The sequence below is a fragment of the Hippocampus zosterae genome, chromosome 3 (assembly GCF_025434085.1).
Source record: "Hippocampus zosterae strain Florida chromosome 3, ASM2543408v3, whole genome shotgun sequence".
Lineage (NCBI taxonomy): Eukaryota > Metazoa > Chordata > Actinopteri > Syngnathiformes > Syngnathidae > Hippocampus > Hippocampus zosterae.
The window spans coordinates 21,006,955-21,025,386 of NC_067453.1; the positions used below are offsets into that span (position 1 = coordinate 21,006,955).

General features: G+C 41.6%; 2 protein-coding genes across 6 annotated transcripts in view; both read right to left on the minus strand.

The window, feature by feature from the left end:
* Positions 1-15: 15 nt before the first annotated feature.
* Positions 16-9,018, minus strand: ice2 (interactor of little elongator complex ELL subunit 2). Of its 4 annotated transcripts, XR_007961650.1 has the most exons (16): positions 8,897-9,018; positions 8,196-8,297; positions 7,356-7,653; positions 7,150-7,269; positions 6,947-7,081; positions 6,656-6,772; positions 6,299-6,458; positions 5,334-5,515; positions 4,491-5,238; positions 3,407-3,576; positions 3,200-3,329; positions 2,294-2,378; positions 2,039-2,089; positions 666-909; positions 149-273; positions 16-67 (listed from the first exon to the last, which is right to left on the minus strand). XR_007961650.1 is itself a non-coding variant. In XM_052060431.1 (15 exons), exons 1-15 carry the CDS (start codon positions 8,908-8,910, stop codon positions 205-207), a joined length of 2,625 nt encoding a protein of 874 aa, XP_051916391.1. In that variant the 5' UTR covers positions 8,911-9,018; the 3' UTR covers positions 16-204. The 4 variants fall into 4 exon arrangements, 2 of the variants coding, with proteins under 2 accessions (XP_051916391.1, XP_051916392.1); XM_052060431.1 differs by having other exon boundaries at positions 16-273; XR_007961651.1 differs by lacking the exons at positions 16-67; positions 149-273 and having other exon boundaries at positions 813-909; positions 3,204-3,329.
* A 3,896-nt stretch (positions 9,019-12,914) lies between these two features.
* roraa (RAR-related orphan receptor A, paralog a) overlaps positions 12,915-18,432 on the minus strand; it is a 218,188-nt gene continuing 212,670 nt past the window's right edge. For both annotated transcript variants that reach the window (XM_052060438.1, XM_052060439.1), the window contains one exon: positions 12,915-17,885. In XM_052060438.1, the coding sequence (XP_051916398.1) occupies positions 17,721-17,885 (165 nt within the window). In that variant the 3' untranslated portion in view covers positions 12,915-17,720. The remainder of the gene's footprint in view (positions 17,886-18,432) is intronic.

Genomic DNA, 18,432 nt, shown 5'->3' on the forward strand with positions numbered 1-18,432 from the left:
TGGACCACACATCTATTTGATTTGAATGCTTCAAGCTTTATTGCTCTTCCAATTGAGAAAATGACAACTGAGAACATGTAGAAAATGACGACAGCATTAGAAAACAGACGTACTACTCTCGCTTGAGTGTTTCAGCAGAGTATCTCACATCCAAGCGTACTGTGTGATCTGGATGAGTTTTTAAGTGTATTTGTTGTGATTTGCTCAGCGGTTCTTTTTCTTCTTCTTGCCTCCTGGCTTGCCCGCCTTGGCTGCATTTCCATTGACTGAAGCCTGCCGCAAGAAGCACATGACAGCATAACAAATACTGATGATCTTGAGTTTTAGGATTCGTGCTGAACCAGAAAGATCTAATGAGAAACGATCACAGGTAGTCTGCCTTCTCAAAGGAAAACAATGCTTAATTGATGATTTTAACAGTGGAGATTTTTAGTCCGGCATGTTAACGAATGTCACCGAGTTGACTAGTCAACTGTGCCGAGGAGAGTAGTTTGCACGGCCAGGCTCTCTTCTGTCCTGCTTGTTCGTTCTGCACTTATAGGCATGCGGCATTGGCACCGGTTCAGCCAGTCTCAGAAGCGCTTGGCCGGGAACATTTCATCGGTTTAGTTCCTGAGATTCTTTTGTGTGCTCGTACGCATTGAGAGTGTGACTGAATTTTTCACCTGCGGCGTAGATCGCGGGGGGAAAGTGCAGGGGACTCGGCCGTGCTTCTTGTGGAACGGCAGCGCCACAGTGGGATCCAAAGGCATCCAGGGCACTGGGCCATCAGTGGGAGTCCGGGGGAGGCCGTTGTGCACTTGCCGCAAGTCGTACGCACTGCGACAGGCTTTCCCGTCGGCCGCTTTTAACAAAGTCACAAAAGGCTCCTCTGGTTTGTGGGTGATCAGGTATCGCCCTTTGTCCATTCTACAAACACATGTCGCGTCACAGAAGGCGCGTCAGTGCATTCGGCGTGACTTCTTTCTGTGATTGGAATGTTAAAAGTAGAACGTGCTACGTCTGTTGTGAGTCAGGAGTTGTGCAATTACTACACACGCATGCAAGCAGACTAGCGTCACAGACCTAAGCCTGACAAAAAGCCTTAAAAAAATACATAAAATTTAAAAAAAAGTTCAAACCAATCATCATGCCAGGTGTCAGTTCACATTCTGATACGTGCACTGTAAAATATTAGCTCTACAAATGTGTTTTGCTTTTTCTTTGGCCTTTTATGATGCCACGGAGAAAAGTACCAGTGATGGCAAATTGGAAACGGGTGATCACAAACTTTAGAACTTGGGAGCGTGTCTGACTACTCAGTGCAATATGAGCCATGCGGTTCAATAACATGAATGACATTCACAAATGTGTTTTACCAAATGTTAAACAGCATAGAGCTGAAAGCATAGAGGCTGTGATAAGCAGAATGAAAATAACCGAAGCGCTTGCCACTCAACTTCTCATTTTTTTTACTGTCCATTACTCTCCGTTATGAGTCTGTCGGTCATCTTCAAAGAGTGAGAAGTGGTTTACTTCAGTATACAGTCGTTAAACTTGTCTTTACAAGTTTGTATGAGGGATAGGAATCAACATTATGGCTTTTGATGAGGACCAGTCACCCAGCTAGCTAGCGCTAACAACATGGAGGTCAAAGTACTAGCGTTGATGCTAATTTTACTGTTGATAGGACTTCTATTATCCTGTATTCCATATTTGGGTTTAGCATGTTCAGATATATTTGTATGGCTGGAGAGCAATTTTATTTCAGGCATCATCAGATTGTTAATTACTCATGACAAGACGGCTAAGGCAATCATGTCGAAAGGCCAAATCAGCGTTGCACTTGTTGCTAATTAAATCACATTTACTGTCCTTGCAGGTTTTTTTTTTTTTTACAGGCTGTTTGCGAGCTCGCCGATAAGAAAAAAAAAAACGGCAATGAAAATATGCTCCACTGATTCACAAGGCAGGGAAATAATGAGATGGAAGGTGGCCAAGCACTAACAATCTCAAGTGTTTGTTGTCTTTACAATGTCTTGCTTTGTTGGCAACTTACTTTATCAGCTTTTTCAAAAGGTGGTGCAGAATGTTGAGTGACTTCACCGGCCTGTGCACAAAAATAAGTGTGTGACATTTTGTTGATTTGTTGACATGCGGCAGTCCATCCTGACAAAACCAAAGGCTGTGATAGTGATGAAAAACATGGCCGCCGTGTTTTTCTTTACCGATTGGCCACTTGCAGGATGCGAGTTATCATTTTAATCACAAGTGGAATCATCTCACGAATCGTCTCGGAAAGCCGACAACTCACTTGAACCCGCAGGAGATGTTGTCTCTCCAAGCGTCAGGCAGCCTTCTGAGCAGCGCTACTTTAGAAGTGTGCGGATTGATGTGAGCTACGCCGAAAGAAAGGGATAGAGAGGAAGCTAATGAGTGCAGACAACGAGACCTTTCCTCTATCAACAACGCCATAGCTGACAGAGGAAGGCAACGCCTGCCATGATTTGGCTGAGCGTATGCCGTCTCCTTTCCTCCTTTACATTTTTAACAAAAATCCTCCTTCAGTCATAAAATGAGCCACAAATAGACAAAAAGGAGATGACCACACGATGAGTCATCTGCCACAAAATGGGGAAGTCTAGTATCAGCTGGGCCACTTACGTAAGCCTTTATGTATTTATTTTTTTCCGATTTAGCTTGAACACGCCGACGTGTCAGGAGGACACTGAAGGAATATGAAGTGGCTTTGTAAATATATGGGTTATCAGGTTGTCCATGGTTACACCCATGTTTTCGCAATGGGCACCATAAGCGTGACCTCAACGAACCGGCAAAGTCAACTGAGGACGACATGTAAAAAAGCTTTTAAGACAAACCAAATTATGATTTGCAGCTACCCAAAAGGAAGACTTAAACTTTCCCTGTATCTTGAGGTCTGAGGTTGCTTTTAGGCTGTGGCTGTCGTTATGGCAACAGCATAAACTTGAATTAGTCTGCAGTGGGAGGAGGAGGTGAGTCATCTAAATACTATTCCGTTGGTTCATGTGGGAGGGTCATTTGCTGAGGGGGGAAAATAAAATCTCTTCTTAAAGCCATATAAATGCAACTTTCCAGCACTAGGCATAGAAAATGAAAACAAACAAAACAACTAGTGAATATTCTGCTGAAACAAAACCAGCTTTGATTTTACACTGATTTTTTTTTTTTTTTTTTTTACCTACGAAGGAAACTGTACTGGAGTGAAGTGCCCTTTCCGTCCAAAGCTGGCAAGCCTCGCTGTTACTCAGACACTCGACCCCGTGACACAGCTGGTACTCCAGCTTGGGCAAAACATGCACCGGTACAACCTGGTTTGAAGGACAAGAAGAAAATATCAGCTTGAAACACATTAACGTGAGGTTCAGACATATTTTGACATGCATACATGGCTTGGGTTTGGGAATATTTTCCTGGATTGGGCGACGGGGACTGAGGTGCGCACTATGAGGAGAACATCTTGGAGACTGAAGAGCTTGTACAGCAGGTTGCCTCTCTCCGGGGACTCGTAGTCTTGTTCGTCCTCAGCGCCGGCCTGCAGCTCCTGGGACAATATTTCTGTAGGGGTGGTGAAGAATGGAGGTCAGCCAGGTATCAGTGAGCATAAACGACTCCATATCTATTGTACTAGGCCAGTGACTCACAAAGTGCGGCATGAGTACCGGTGCAGAATGTTACAGTGCTTTATACTCCCTCCCATCCCCCAAATGTAGGACCAAATAGTTGTGTTTACTTTTAAGGACAGTCCAGTCGAAATCGCTCTGTTAGAACTGTTTAATTTTAAACATTTTAGCGACAATATCCATTTAACTTCTGTTCATTAATCATTATTTAACTACCGGTATGTTTTATTATCCCATGTCCAAGCAACGTTAATGTTCAAAGTGTGCATATTGTTGCGGGATTTCATAATACTGTACAGAGAGCAGGCACAAGAGCAACTGTTTGAGGAAGGGACGTTCTGAAATGACAGCCAGCGTGGGGTTCGCTTTGCTTTAGAGTGCCTTGTTAATGGCTGTCAGTGCTTGCGCGACATGAGAAGAAGGAAAAAGTGTGCGCCATTTAAAAAAAAAAAATATATATATACATATATATATGGGGGGTTTTCATTGCAGAGGGATAGTAGATAGATTTTCACAATTTAAACATGAGGTGATGTGTCGGCATTAGAAAGATGCTCGACACAGTAGCATCTATGTAGGTCGCAAAAATGAAAAGAAACTTTTTTTGCCTGTTGAGTTGAGCGACGCCAGCATCGGAGAGCGGCAAGAATGGGTTGATTTTGAATTTGCAATCATTTTAATGATGTAACTGAATGTGTATAGAAAATAGCCAATAAATATTTGAAAGGACTCTTGACTTTTCTCCTCTGGTGATCAATATAGGATTATTTTCAGACTTTTAGAAGGCCCGAGTGACCTACAACATAGTAACTCTTCGGAAGTAAGGCCAAAGAGCAGCTTGACACTCACTTTTCTTCTCCGGAGAGTCCGTGTGGATCACCGGAGGAGCAGCTGAGGTTTCTCCACCCTGTTGCCGGTTTCTCTCCAAGTAAGAGGTCACGCAAGGTTTCACTAGGGACAGCGCGAGGGTGTGGCGCGGGGGTTCCACACACCGGGTGGGCGAGACGGTTTCCTGAGACGAAGCGGGGCTTTTGGTGGCCGCGTCGCTGGTCGCGCTGAACATGGCCGTTTGCATGCGCAAGATCTTCCCCAGCTGGTCGGTTGGGGCCTTCGCTCGTTTGGATGCTTGCCTGCATGGTGTCCCCTTTTCGTGAGAGGGCGATGCCGAGGCCACGGGCACGGAGGCGGGGGTGGGTGTCGCTGCTTGAGATGGTGATGTTGAGTCATCGATGATCAGTCTGTCATCCTCAAAGTCTTGGTCACTTTCTTTATCGGACTCGTATGTTGGCTTTGTAGCGGTTGCCTCATTAGCTTCCTTGACAACCGTCGGACTCGTCTGCTCTGTTGCTACGTAGTGTTTGATATCGGACACGGAGGCGCCCATCTCCTCTTGTGAACTCCCGCTGAGAGGATTGGTGAGCCGTTTTTCCTTGTTTGAAAGAGGCGAACTCGTACTTTGAACATGTTTCAGTGGCTGGTTTTGCGTCTTCTGCACTTTTGCGTTTGGTGCCTCTCCAAAAGTCTCCAGGTCGGTGAGGTCCACTCCAAAGTCGAGATCATCGCTGGCGAGGGGGATCATGTTTCTTTGGGAGCCTTCCTGGTTTGGAAACAGGTACGGTGTCACCGATTAGAAAAGGAAAAAAAAAAAAAGATGTGCACTAATAAAACGTGAACCGTATAAGTGGCAGATACCAGCGAGGGTTCCCGATCGTCCACAGGAAGTTCCGTCATTAAATGGCAAACGTTTCTTGTTCCTTTCTTCGTAAAGCACAGCTTCAAACTCTCCTCGTGGTAGATGAGACTCTTTTGTCTCACTGTTATTTCATTGTCGGGCAGGGGGGATTCGATGTAAACAGTCTTCTTCGGAGTCACACCTGTGGGTAGAGTTGCAAGTGACAACGGACTTTTTGACAGATTGTAATCATAAGTCATGACGCGATAATTCTAATCCAATTAATAGTGAACAACAAAAGATGAATATTTCTTTGAAAATTATTATACTTGCTGTACTTAATGCTTTTTTATTTATTTGCTTGCAGAAGCAAACCATTGTGGATGAAAAGATCTGAAATGAGACTGGATGTCATAACTGTTTTGACAAATGCACCATTTTTTTTTGTAGGGCGCAGCAATTTCGGCAGGTTTAAAATCACTTGCAATGTGAATGAGCTGACTGCCGTGAATCTGTTTTGTTAAGTGTGTCATTGAGAATGAATTTTAAGACTTTTCTTCATTTCGGGAAATGTTGCAGAATTTTTGGCATGTTTTGAATTTCAAATGGGGGCGATATGAATCTGCTTTGGTGAATGTGTCATTAGGAGTAAATAGGGAATATTTTGTGCGCATGATAAAAGCACTAAATAGTTGGTCAGTGGGAATTTTTGGTTAAAATTTGTTCCCGTGGTGAATTGAATGAGCTAAAGGATTTCAATTTCAAATTGCAAATATGTAAATGTACAATACTGAATGCATGTCAAGAATCGTCAGTCTTTTGTCCTTTCCACAATTATGCCTTTTCAACTGCATTAGCTTCGTTGGTGCTAGACTATGGTGCATTCTGAATTTCAGGTTACGGAATGACACCACATTGCAAACCGTGGCTCGCTCGGTCGGCCCTGACAATTTCAAGCCCAAATGTCAAAATGACAGTGCTGCACCTTTGCCATGATTCACTTTAATGCAAACAGGAAGTTCCCATCTCTGAGCAAAGTCAGGACCGTGGTTGTCCATCAGTGTGACCAGGGCCTCTCGGGTGAGACACACATGAGGCTCGTAGCGCTCGCACAGCTTCTCGGCATTGTTATCGCTGCTGATTGCCTGCAGAGCAACACAAGAACAGCGGCGTGAAGAATACTTGGACACCCCCTGGTGTCTTTTGTGAAAACTGCCACAGCCAAAATGAAGTCGCTAAAGACCCACGGTCATGAATCCCCCGCTCGAGCAGTCACAAAAAGAATCTTTGCGCCTTACTTTAGAGAAGTAATTAAAAAAAGAAAAAAGAAACAATTGCTTACAGCGTGCATGTCCTTAGCTTTTTTGGCTGGAGGATTTTCTGATGAAACACTCTGATAATCCGTTGCAAGCTGTGCATCAGCAGCCATTATCGCGCAGCTCGTGATATCCACACTGCCCTGGGGAGATAAAAAGGGTCCAAATACGGAAATAAAGAACATGAACCAACATAAAAGGAACAGTTTTTTGCAATTCAACCGATTCAAGTTGAAGTTAAAAACACAGCGGAGGAACCGCATTATACCGGCCGGCTCCAAAAGTGGCTGGATCAAGCCTCGGTGAAAAGACATTACCGTGACAACCAGCTGTTTTTCCAAGGTGAGAGACAGTGCCGGGTTGAAAGTTCCGCCTGTCAAACTGGTCATCTCGCATATCTGATAGAGCTGAGGTAATGTTTGGATACACTCCAAACGTGCCCTCAAATAATCCTGAGGACGGAATCATTTTCGGTGAACATCATGAAACACAGAAAGCAAAAATGACATTGTGCGTGTACCTCGGCATATTGCAATGCTCCCTGGGATATGAAACTGTAGTCGCCTGCGCACACTTTGGCCACATCTTGCAAGTACCTCTGAAATTGCATCACTTCTTGGTCGACTCGGGCTTTCAGGTGCTGAAATGTGAGCATAATATTCAAGTGAAGGAATGCAACAAGGATTTGTCTGATGACAATTACTTTTAAAAGGAGATTACCGTCACCTGGGGAGGAACCCTGAGCTTCTTACTACACAAAAAGTTCAGATATGCCCTCTGCTCATTGCTGGCCAGGCCGGACACGCATGGGAAGGGCAGTCTGGGCTGAGGAAAGCCATCATCTGCCACGTATGCTTTGGGGGGATTTTGACATCCCTCTGGAGCCTCCACGGCCGTGTCTACGTCCACGGTGTCGCAGACGGAGTCATCTTTGCCATCGTGCAGCTGTGCAACTTCTTTGGTAGTAGACTTTTGTCCAGACTGAGCACCACACTTGAGTTGTGTCCTGCCAGTGTCTGCAGGACTTGTGTAGAGAGGAAAAACTGAAGTAACGGTAATTAACACTCATTCGATTTTTTTTCAAGAGCGCGTGAACAGTTAAGTATTTTGGACTGCGATTAAGGGTTTCAAATGTTGGCTTTCTTGCACCACAACAGACTGCAAAGAAAACAAGATGTGACCAAAGTATAGGCATTCGGATTTAATGAAGAGATTTCACAGAAAAGGACATTCAAGTATTTCAGCCCTTAAACACAACAGGTGAATATTTACTGGGCTCAAATCAGGCTCAGGCCCGCCTGTTTTTCTCCGTGTACTCCGTCCGTCTTCCTCCAAAACTCTAAAAGCATGCTTGTTAGTAAGGCTGGGTAGTAATTCTATATCAGTACATATTGCAATAGACATATGAGCAATATCAATAGAAATTGCAGATGATGTCGATTTTAAATAAATAAATAAACCGGCAAGCAGCAGTCTGCTGTGATACTCGTGTCAATGTCAAAATACTTTGGTAGCCAAATAAATAAGTTGACAAAATTGAGATCATTTGGTCAGTCATTAGCATACCTTTGTAGAGAAGCCCACAGTTCTCTACTACTGGGTGCAAGCGAATATTGATCGTAAACATCTTTGGTGAAGAAGGGAGCATCGGGCACAGGAGGGTCCTCCCTTAAAAGGAATGTGTATTAAATTTTTTGCCATCTTCATATAGGTTGACATTGAGATGAAAACAAAGTAAAACTAAAAACAGGAAATGGGGATTTGTGTCATGACTGCGTGACCACTACATTTCTTTGATCTTAACTTAATGGAGGGGGAGGAGGGCATCATTCCAAGGACGTTTGCGTATGTGCCGTACACACGGAGACGCAAAGGGCAAAAGGGCAACGTTGAGAGAGCTTATAGTTGTCAAATATTCTAATGTTAAAGTAATTTTACTTGAGTAACATTTATGACTACTCTACCCACCTTTTAGATACGTACTGCGAAACAGAATAATCGACTCGGATATTGTCAGATCTGTACATTCAGCACCAAGCAAACACAGTTAACATGAGCGCAATAACAACCCTTTTAAATAATCCCAATTGATTGCAAATCTAAATTACTTCTGTAGGGAGTACGTTACATTCACCAGGTAACGGCTACGAGCTTCTGAGCTCATACGCACCGTTTCCAAGGTACGGCGTACTGTCAGATGTGACGACAAATAGCACATCAAGTTGCAGTATTTCCTTCGACGAAATATGATTTGAATATTGACTCACCACACCAGTTCCATTACTGTCACTGTAAGAGCACATGAAGGCGGCTAATCAGTTAGCAAACACGCCGTGTGATTCTCGTTCTATTGTGGAAACTATGTCGACGTTTATTGCTCTTTGCACAGTGCTGCCCTCCTGCGGATCCTGACCAAATTGGCCTGTATTCGATGTTGAGTTTGTATGGAATGGATAAGTACCTCGTATAGCTACTGAATGTAGTCTATCCCAAACTTTGCTAATCCAAGACACATATTATTATCACACACATCTTATCTTATCTTATCTTATCTTGCACATGACCGAAAACTCACGGCACACCACCGAATGAAAACATTACCCCCTAAAAAGTAAGTACATCTACTGAAATTGTGATGATATTGCCTCAAATTAAACACACATTTTCTGATAGTGAAATCTGTTTGAAAAAGAAGATATTACGGAAGAACTTTGATCTTGCATCTGTAACATATAAAAACGATTTTATGCCCCTAATTTAATGTTTAAAACGGCTGAACCAACAAGACAAGAAAACAGCGAAAAAAGAAAAGCCCATTACAAGCGGTAAATTTTATTATGGGATAACAGCACATAAAGCACATCTAAAACCGATGTGTCCAATGCACTTTTAATAAAGGTAATATTAAAGGTACAGTTTCTAAGTACAATATAACAACATTCATATTAGAATGAAAAGTATTTAAAAGACAACATTAAATTTCTTATTTTTCTTTACAGACGTATTTACAAAATGAATCAAAATACTTATTTTCATATTTCAGAATCATCAGACAAGAAGGAGCAAAACTACGTTTGTGAAGTGACTACCTGCTAACGAGAGTTCAAAAGAGCTGGATTCAAAAGGTACATGAGCATCTGGCCCCCAATTTAACATCAGTAGCAAACATGTGACTGATTTGAGCTTCCCCTCATTTTGCGTTGCTCTTGCTTGGGAAAAGAAAGACTCCACCTCTGCTTCAACCTTCACGACCGACATGGAACACACAACACGAAAAGAATCCCGATGTACGGAATTCTGAACACACAATGAATTGTGAAGTGTTAAAAATCCTAGAAAACCAAAAAATGTGGACTGACTCCCTCCCCACCCCAACCAGGTAACCTGTGTGTAAAATTACCATTTATTTGCCCCTCAAACAAGGTGAGAGCAACGAGTCTGTACATTGAAGTCATTTAACACTGCATGAAAATGTTTCACACACAAAAAAAAAAACAAAAAACAAAAACAATTGTGAATGTTAGATCCGAATAAAACACACTTCAGTATACAGACCTTGTAAGCCCCGCCCCCCAAAAAAGAACAATCAAAATCACTTATGCACTTTTGCTACACCGAGAGGCACTCAGTGTGATACACCGTGTATTATTGCCAGCATATTCGTATTTGCTACAGTGGAAAGGAAATGCAGTCCTCCAACGGCCTTCCGTGTACACTCTTTTTCCTTTCGAATGGGCAAAGAAACAAAAAGCAAACTGCCTGATCACAGCACCACTTCCCTGCATCATGCGAGGATCTATGCAGATACTGTACCGGTGAGGTAAATACTCGACAAACTACAGCCTCCAAGTGTTCTTGTTGCTTAATTTAAAACTTATAATCGGAAAAATAGAAATAAAAGACTGCTGCATTGGTTTTAACACCTTCTTTAACATTCCTAAATAGCTTTTTACTTAGAAGATACTAGCTAAAGGAACTAAATGTCTTGTTTGGGGCAGTCTAAAATGCTTAATGTAAGGATTAAAAAGCTTAATGTCACGTAGTGTCAGAAAACTGCAATAAATCACCAAAATGTATGTGCACATATCTACTCATGCCCACGTCAACCTCGAAAAATATCACAACAATCTCCTCCGATAGTTTAGATTTGATGGACATGAAGCCTTTTCCTCTCCACAGATGCTCACTGTATACAGAAAAACTTAACGTTTCTGCCTAACATAAAAAAAATTACAATCAAACATCACCAAAATTAACATAGACGTGTACTTATGCCCACTTCAACCTATGAAATTATTCGAACAATCGGCTCAATATTTTGGATTTTACAGACGTTAAGCGGTTTCCTTATTACGCGACATTAAGCTGAGGGCAGCGCGTATGGAGAAGACATTAATGTCAAGAAAATCAAAAATATCGGGGTGATCATTCTTCTAATATTTGCAGTTGGTTTTAGTTGAGATGTTGGCCACATACATTTTGGTGACGATTGATCGCAGTTTTCTCACATCAAGTGACGTTAAGATATTTCTTAGGTGAGGAAAACACTTAATACCCAAGCATCCTTCCAACCATTATCCAAACCGCTTATCCTCACGATGGTGGAGCCTATCCCAGCTGATTTGGGCAGTAGGCGGGCTACACTCCTAAACTGTGTTCAAATAACATACTGTATCTTGCATGTTTCGGGAATGTAGAAGCCAACCTGAGTACCCGGAGAAAACCCACGCAAGCACGGAGGGAACATGCAAACTCCACACTTGGAAGCCCAGATTTGAACCCTGGACCGTTGCACTGTGAGGCGGACATGCTAGCCAGTTGGCATCTATACTTCAGCTCGATTAAAATCCCAAATCTTGGGGCGAACATTTAAACATTTTCAGACTTGGATATGGAGATGTGGACCGACATTTTGCTGATGCTTGGTCATAGTTTTCCGACAAGGCTTAATGTTCATAAAACCCAAAATATTGGGACGGTCTTTGTCATAATTTCAGGGGTTGAAGTGGGCATGAGTAGAGACGTGCACATGAATTTTGATAGGGAACGATCAAGGTTTTTGGACATTGAGCTTTTTTTTTTTTTAATTTTTACATGAAGCATTTGAGATTGTCTCCGTTATTACCCCAAGATGAGCACACTGATACAGGTACCGACTGGGTTTTTTTCCCCTTATTATCATTATCATTAATCTATTTTTAATATCAAGATTAATACTGTATGCAGTGAAATGAATCAACGAATAGGGTGGCCAGGCTTAGTCATCAATAATTTGTTCACAAACGTACCGAGCACCACACAAAATAAATCAGCACACCCTAATACAAACTAAATGAGGGAAGCAAACTAGAATTATCAATACAATATGGCGTCGCTGATTAACACATAAATATTCTCATCGGGTAGGCCTTAGTAGCAGATTTTTTTTTCTCCTCTTACCTATACAGACAGAAGCTACCTTTGTACACGTGATCAGTCATCTTAAATACGGTGAGTGAACAGCAGAGGATGAGAGCGAGCAACAGTGAGAGAATCCACTTTACAGGCCATGTCAAGTTCTTGGTTGTCCACCTGGTCAAATATCCAGATGCAACTTCAACAAAAATAAAAAAATAAAATAAAATACAACCCAAATATGATAAATAAGAGGTGTATTTACATGCAGATGCTCAAAGACTAATATGCACAGAAACAAAAAAGAAAACCCCGCAAATTGTACACAAAGACACATATTATTGCTTGACATTCAATTATGGCTAAACGTTGCTTTTTTGTTTGTTTGTTTTGCTTCAAAACGTTATTCCTACTTTGAATCATCGTCAGCTGTGCTTTGGAAAAATGACACATTTTTTTTTTTGTTAAAAACACGACGGCCAAACTTGAAGCGTGACATAACATTTTCACAATTTATCGGCGGTAGCGCTCATTTTGTCAGTCAGTGTCGCGCCTTATAGGTCACGGATTTGGTAACTCATACTCATTACAGGGCTATAAACAATGTGATATTCTCCAGCCAAAATTGAATACAAATAAATAGATTGAAAGAATGATTAACATAAGCACGACAATACGTGTCTTACAACAGGCTTCATAAGTCCAGTTGCATTGTTGAAGACGTTATGTCACACTTTTAAACTGCTACCTACCGAGGATGGATTGAGCTCAGCATTTTCTCAAAAAAAAAAAAAAAAAATTAAAAATAAATAAATATATATATATATCTATCTCAACACCTTCTCATCCACATGACCCTGTTCCTTTGTAATTATTAAAGCCTTGTCTGGGTTCTTTTTTTCTCGTTTATTTAATCACATTGACAACAAAACACGCACGCACATACGCACAAACTATTGCTTTTTACAAAGACACAAGAGAGTAGAGACAGGAGGACCAGTTTACTATACACTGATTGAATAGCACACACATCGATCCCTCGCGTCGTTAAAGTGTGAATGTACAGAAAAGACGCCACTGTACAGCTCGTTAGTCGGACACTCATGCGCCTGGTTGCCGACAAGCGCACAACAATGGCGGATTTATTACTTGGAACCCTTTTGGAATCAAGTCCGTCAAACCCGTAATTACACAACAAGGCCATATTGCTTGTTTTATACTGTAGGACATCTTAAAAAAAAAATGAAATACACTCTCCTTTTAGGTTTTTTTTTCATGTCGAGCAAGATTCCTGCAGTTTAAGGAAATAGAATAAATAATATTAGGAAAAAATCCACCTCTTTGTGTGTGTGTGTGTGTGTGTGTGTAGCTGTCTCCTCCCTGAGCGGACACACCTCATTCTCTCGGCCGGGCCTCTCCTTCCTGGATTGTCTAGCACGTTTCCAGACTGGAAAGTTTGTTCTGCTGGGAGACTGAGGTTTTACTCGTGGTACAGGGCTTTTGTGCATCAGAACAGAGATTATTACTTCGGTACATCATAAATACTACAACCCAAACAGATTCAGTATTGCATAAGAATATTTGGTTTTGCTAACAAAGAGGGACCCTGATGACACCTTTATCGAAAACAGATTTAGTTGTTTAGAAGTACTGATAAGACTGTGATTTTTGTTTGTTTGTTTTTTTTTGGGGGGGGCCGGGGGATGGTTTGTGATATTTCCTTTTTTTCTTGTGTGTGTTGGCATTAGCTTGACCTCAGGGGCGCAGTGGTTGGTGAGTGCCCCCCACCCCACAAGAACTCAAGTGATGTATATTCACACGTTAATCTCAAGCATTCGCAGTGGAGCATCCCTGAACACAAACCAGGGCTGAACAATTCATCGAATTAAAATCGACATCGCAATTTGGAGGAATTTGATTTTCAAATCGCAAAGGCTGTATTTTTTTTTAGGGGGGCGGGGGAGATTGTTTGTTTCGGTCAAGTCGGTCGGCTCTTTCGCTCTCTCTCCATTTAAATAGTGGTTAATAACCGATTTGTTTGCTTTATTGTTATAAACTGACATATGACTGACTTATGTTTATGCCACGCTGGCGCGGTAGAAATTTGTAAATAAGTAAACAACTACCGTATTTTCCGCACTATAAGGCGCACCGAAAAGCATTCAATTTTCTCAAAAGCCGACAGTGCGCTTTATAATCCGATGCACCTTATAGATAGATCAATTTTAAAAGTTCTGTAAAGCGCTTTGTTGCAGCTGAAGCAGTTGTGAAAGCTCGATATAAATAAATCTCTGTTGTATTGTATTCCTTAAGCGTAGCTCCATCTAGTGGATTCATAATGCAACTGCAGCCACTATTGCAGCTTCTATTCTGTGCCCCTTATAAAGTGGTGCGCCCTATATATGAAAACAATTTTAAAATAGGCCATTCATTGAAGGTGTGCCTTATATTCCAAAGCGCATTATAGTCCGGAAAATACCAAATAAATAAATTGTCAGTCATACTAATTGGTACATTTGCCTTTATATTAGCGTAAGCCTAATAAAATATAAAAGCAAAACATTTGTTATAATCAATCTGATAATTGCGTTTTAAATGACAATGATACTTTCTATATTTGTGGGGGGGGGGGGGGAAATGACAATCACAATGTTTTTTTTATTGTTTTTTTGGGGGGGGGGGTTGCAATTAGATTTTTTTGTTTTTCAAAATCGTTCAGCCCTAACACAAACAATAATGCAACAAATAAACCAAAACTAAAAAGAAGCGCAAAAACAAACTCTTCCCTGAGGGGTGACAGCACAAGGCAGTAGTTAACACCTTGCGCACATTGCACGGCAGAGGAATGACGGTGTGCAAGCAGCAAATCAAAAGGGATTCAATGTCATGGTTGGTGACAGTGTTGGCATGCTTCTAAAGGGATATCTTTTTTTGTCTTTTTCAATGACTTTTTCTATTTTTTTTTACTTTATTTTTTAAATGTTGCCTTTAAAAATAAAGTTCTTCCTCAAAGTCGCTACAGAATTTGCTGGAATGTTTTCGGAGTCCGTTCTGCATAACAGACCAGAAAGCAGACTACTCTTTTGGCACATTCAGGTTTTTTTTTTGTGTGTGTTTGTGTGTGTTCTATCACTTTACAACCACACGAACAAGAAAGACACACTTAACAAAAACAAAAGCACAACAACAAAGCATTCTGAAAATAGCACTTGTCCTAGCGTTTTATGCTTCTCTTCCCTAATTGTACAAACAAGTGCTCGACTAATTATTGCAGGAATATAGTTAAGTGCTATCTGACATCTTTAACCCCCCCTTCTCTCTCTCCTTACCACTCTTTCTGGAGTTCATTATCCCCCCACCCCCACACACACAAAAAACGTGTTACAAAAATAGAAGCTTTACGACCAGACAAGGCTTTGAATATTCACTTTCCCTTCATTGTTTCTTCTGCGTTGTTGGCTTGAGAAGGCAGATAAAGCCACTCCGGAAACGGCAAGAAAAAAAGATTTCAATGAGGTTTCCTTTTATGTCACGACTAGGCAGTTTTGTTGCTTGCTGTAGCTTTGCCTTCCACTAGAGGGAACAATTGGATTGCAGTCAGGGATCACTTGGCTTGGTTTGCAAATCAATAGCGGAGAGAAAATTTGGTGCACCTGCTAAATGAGGAGTTGCCAAAATACTGCCTTCATAGAGAAAAGTAGAAATGCAAATCCTACAATGAATCATATCCTGATCAAATTATGTGAAATTCTATGTGTTGAAAAGGTATCGTTTTGACAATTGAAATTATTCATATCGCTGATCTCACTGGACAATTTTAAGGAAACGGGATAGAACCTAGAAACTTTAACTCTTCGATTTGGCCAGAGTATAAATAACCGCAAGTAATATTGTGTACTGTAGATTTTATCAAAGCTGATCTTTGAGATCGTAAGTCCTGTGACCTGCATTTGAAAGTGATCCAGACAGAATTCAGAAAAACGCTCAGTTTTGATTGGCCAAGAAAATCATTTAAAAAATACCCTCATTTTTGGTGGTTCTAATTTTTAGTGGTGTCGAACAAGAGTGGCAATTGATCATAACAAAAAAAATTCTTGAATTGTTTATAACTGCGCTGCAATAAGCTTACGGTGTGCCTAATATTTTGGTGGAGAAAATCATTTCAAAAATTGCCCTCATTTTTGGTGGTTCAAATTTGCATGGGTGTCGAACAAGAGGGGCACTTGATTCATCCCAAAAAAAATCTTGAATTGTTTGCAATAAACTCACAGGTGTGCTTCCTATTTTGGCGAACCTTCTGAGCGGCACAAGATCAGGAAGAAGTCACGATATGATTTCAACGCAACCGGCAAACGCAACAATAAACACTCTCGCGACGGTACCGATCAAAACTGAGCGTTATTGTGAGCAATACAGAATGAATAATAAATTTGAGTCTCATTGTGTCTATGTTGTTTCATGTCAGCGATTGTGCCCATTGAAGCTATCCAACAAATCAATGACGTGAGCAGATCGTTTATCAAGTGAGGTTGGAATGCCTCTCATCCGCCTTCTCGTGGCCAAAGCAGCAACGCCGAGCCGCCCTGCCCCGCCCCCGCATACATGACCATCTCCAGCTCTCAGGACTAGCCTCCGCGGCCGTGGTTCAACTTGTATTTTCTTCTTGTGCACATGCAACACATCACTAGGTAAATATACAAGTCTTAAATTAAAACAAAGGTGGAAAGAAAAGTGCCTTATCAATTGAACAATTAAGAATCGTCTAACTACGAATATCATACATGTTATTTAAAATAGATTCTATAAACATTACTTTTTTTCTGTATAGTAAGTACTTATGACCATATACCCTGTAGTACATTATAAAACAGGTGGAATGGAGCCTTTTCATTGTGTTGGTGCCCCGTGCTTCTCAGAGGGCACCTGTCCAGAGAAGGATTAATAGCAGATGGCCTTACATGATTTCACTAAGCAACAATGGCGGATGGAGGTTTTTGACAGCTAAAATCATCTCAATAGAATTACCAGAATTCTGTTTTTTTTCCTCTCTCCTTTTTTTTTCCAGATCTTCAAACGATTGTCCACAGAGAGGTGCCGATTGCATCAACGTATGCCGACAGAGCCTCCCTCCGAGTTGCTGTGAGTTGGCGTCCCAAGCAACGCGTCCCAAAAAATACGACTGAATACGAGAAAAGACACAAAAAAAAGGGAAAAGATAGAGCAGAATTGACCAAAATGTGCGCATTTCACTTTTGAATGTCTGCAACTGCTCTGAGGAGAAACATTTATTGCAGCTTTCAGTGCCTGATGAAAAATTTGAATAGCAAAAAGGTTGATTGATATAATTTCAAGTCAGATACGTCAGAATATCGTTAAAGTCAATCCCGGCGAATGAACGTATGATTGACATCCGTCATGAGTTTCATTTAGAAATGCGCAAAAGATGGTCAAGTTCAAACGGGCAGAAATTGTTTGTTGGACGGGGTTTTTGTCCACCCCCCCAAGTCTTCCAAAGAGAACCACTGAAGTAAACCATGAGAAGCAACTCCACCAGCCCTCCTCTTGGATAAAAGAGAAGATGTTGAGCAGCGTGCTGTCTTGTCCACTCCCGGTTTGTGCGGGGGCACCAATATAAAGTGTCTCAGATTCCTCCTCCACATTCCCCTACGGTGGGCGCTCTGGCACCTGGCAGGGACGCTACCCGTCAACGGGCATGGACTGCTCAAAGTCTGATCCAAACAGCTCCTTATATAAGGGGGGGAAGTGGGCACGCACAATGTCTGGGTATATTGCTTTGAAAGCCGTAAGCTTTTCTGTATGCCTACTGCACAGCGCCCGCAGTGTCGAAACTTTGCATATCAACTGTAGGGAAGAGACAGAGAAGAGACAAGCTGTTTAGATTCACAGCAAAACAAGGAGGACATCGAGCAACGGTGTCGGAATGCATCCCCGCCCCCCAAGCCCCCACACCCTTCCCTTCCCTCACTGTGTTTTCACTCCCGCATGGGGGCAAACTTGACGTGTAAATATTGAGACAGGCGCTCAGGCGTGAGGAAGCCTGACACTACGATTGATAAGGCGCCACTTCCGTTTCAATAAAAAAAAAGTCCCCCGAGAAGTGTTTATCGGGCGAGGTATATTTGCCGACTAAAGTGGTGTTTCCAAGTAGAGTGTGGCGAGATCTGGGAATTGTTCATACAGTATGTGCTCAACGAAAACAATCAAATTCATCTCAAATTAAACTATTGATGAACTTTTGTCATGTCATAGTTTCTTGAACCCACTTCTGAGAGAGAACATGGACTAAATCGGGAAAAAAGCGATGAGCACAGTTAAAAGTTAAATGACAATCATTTTTATTCTATACTCTATTCTTTGTTTTTTTTCATTGTGCGCAACTCTCATTTAT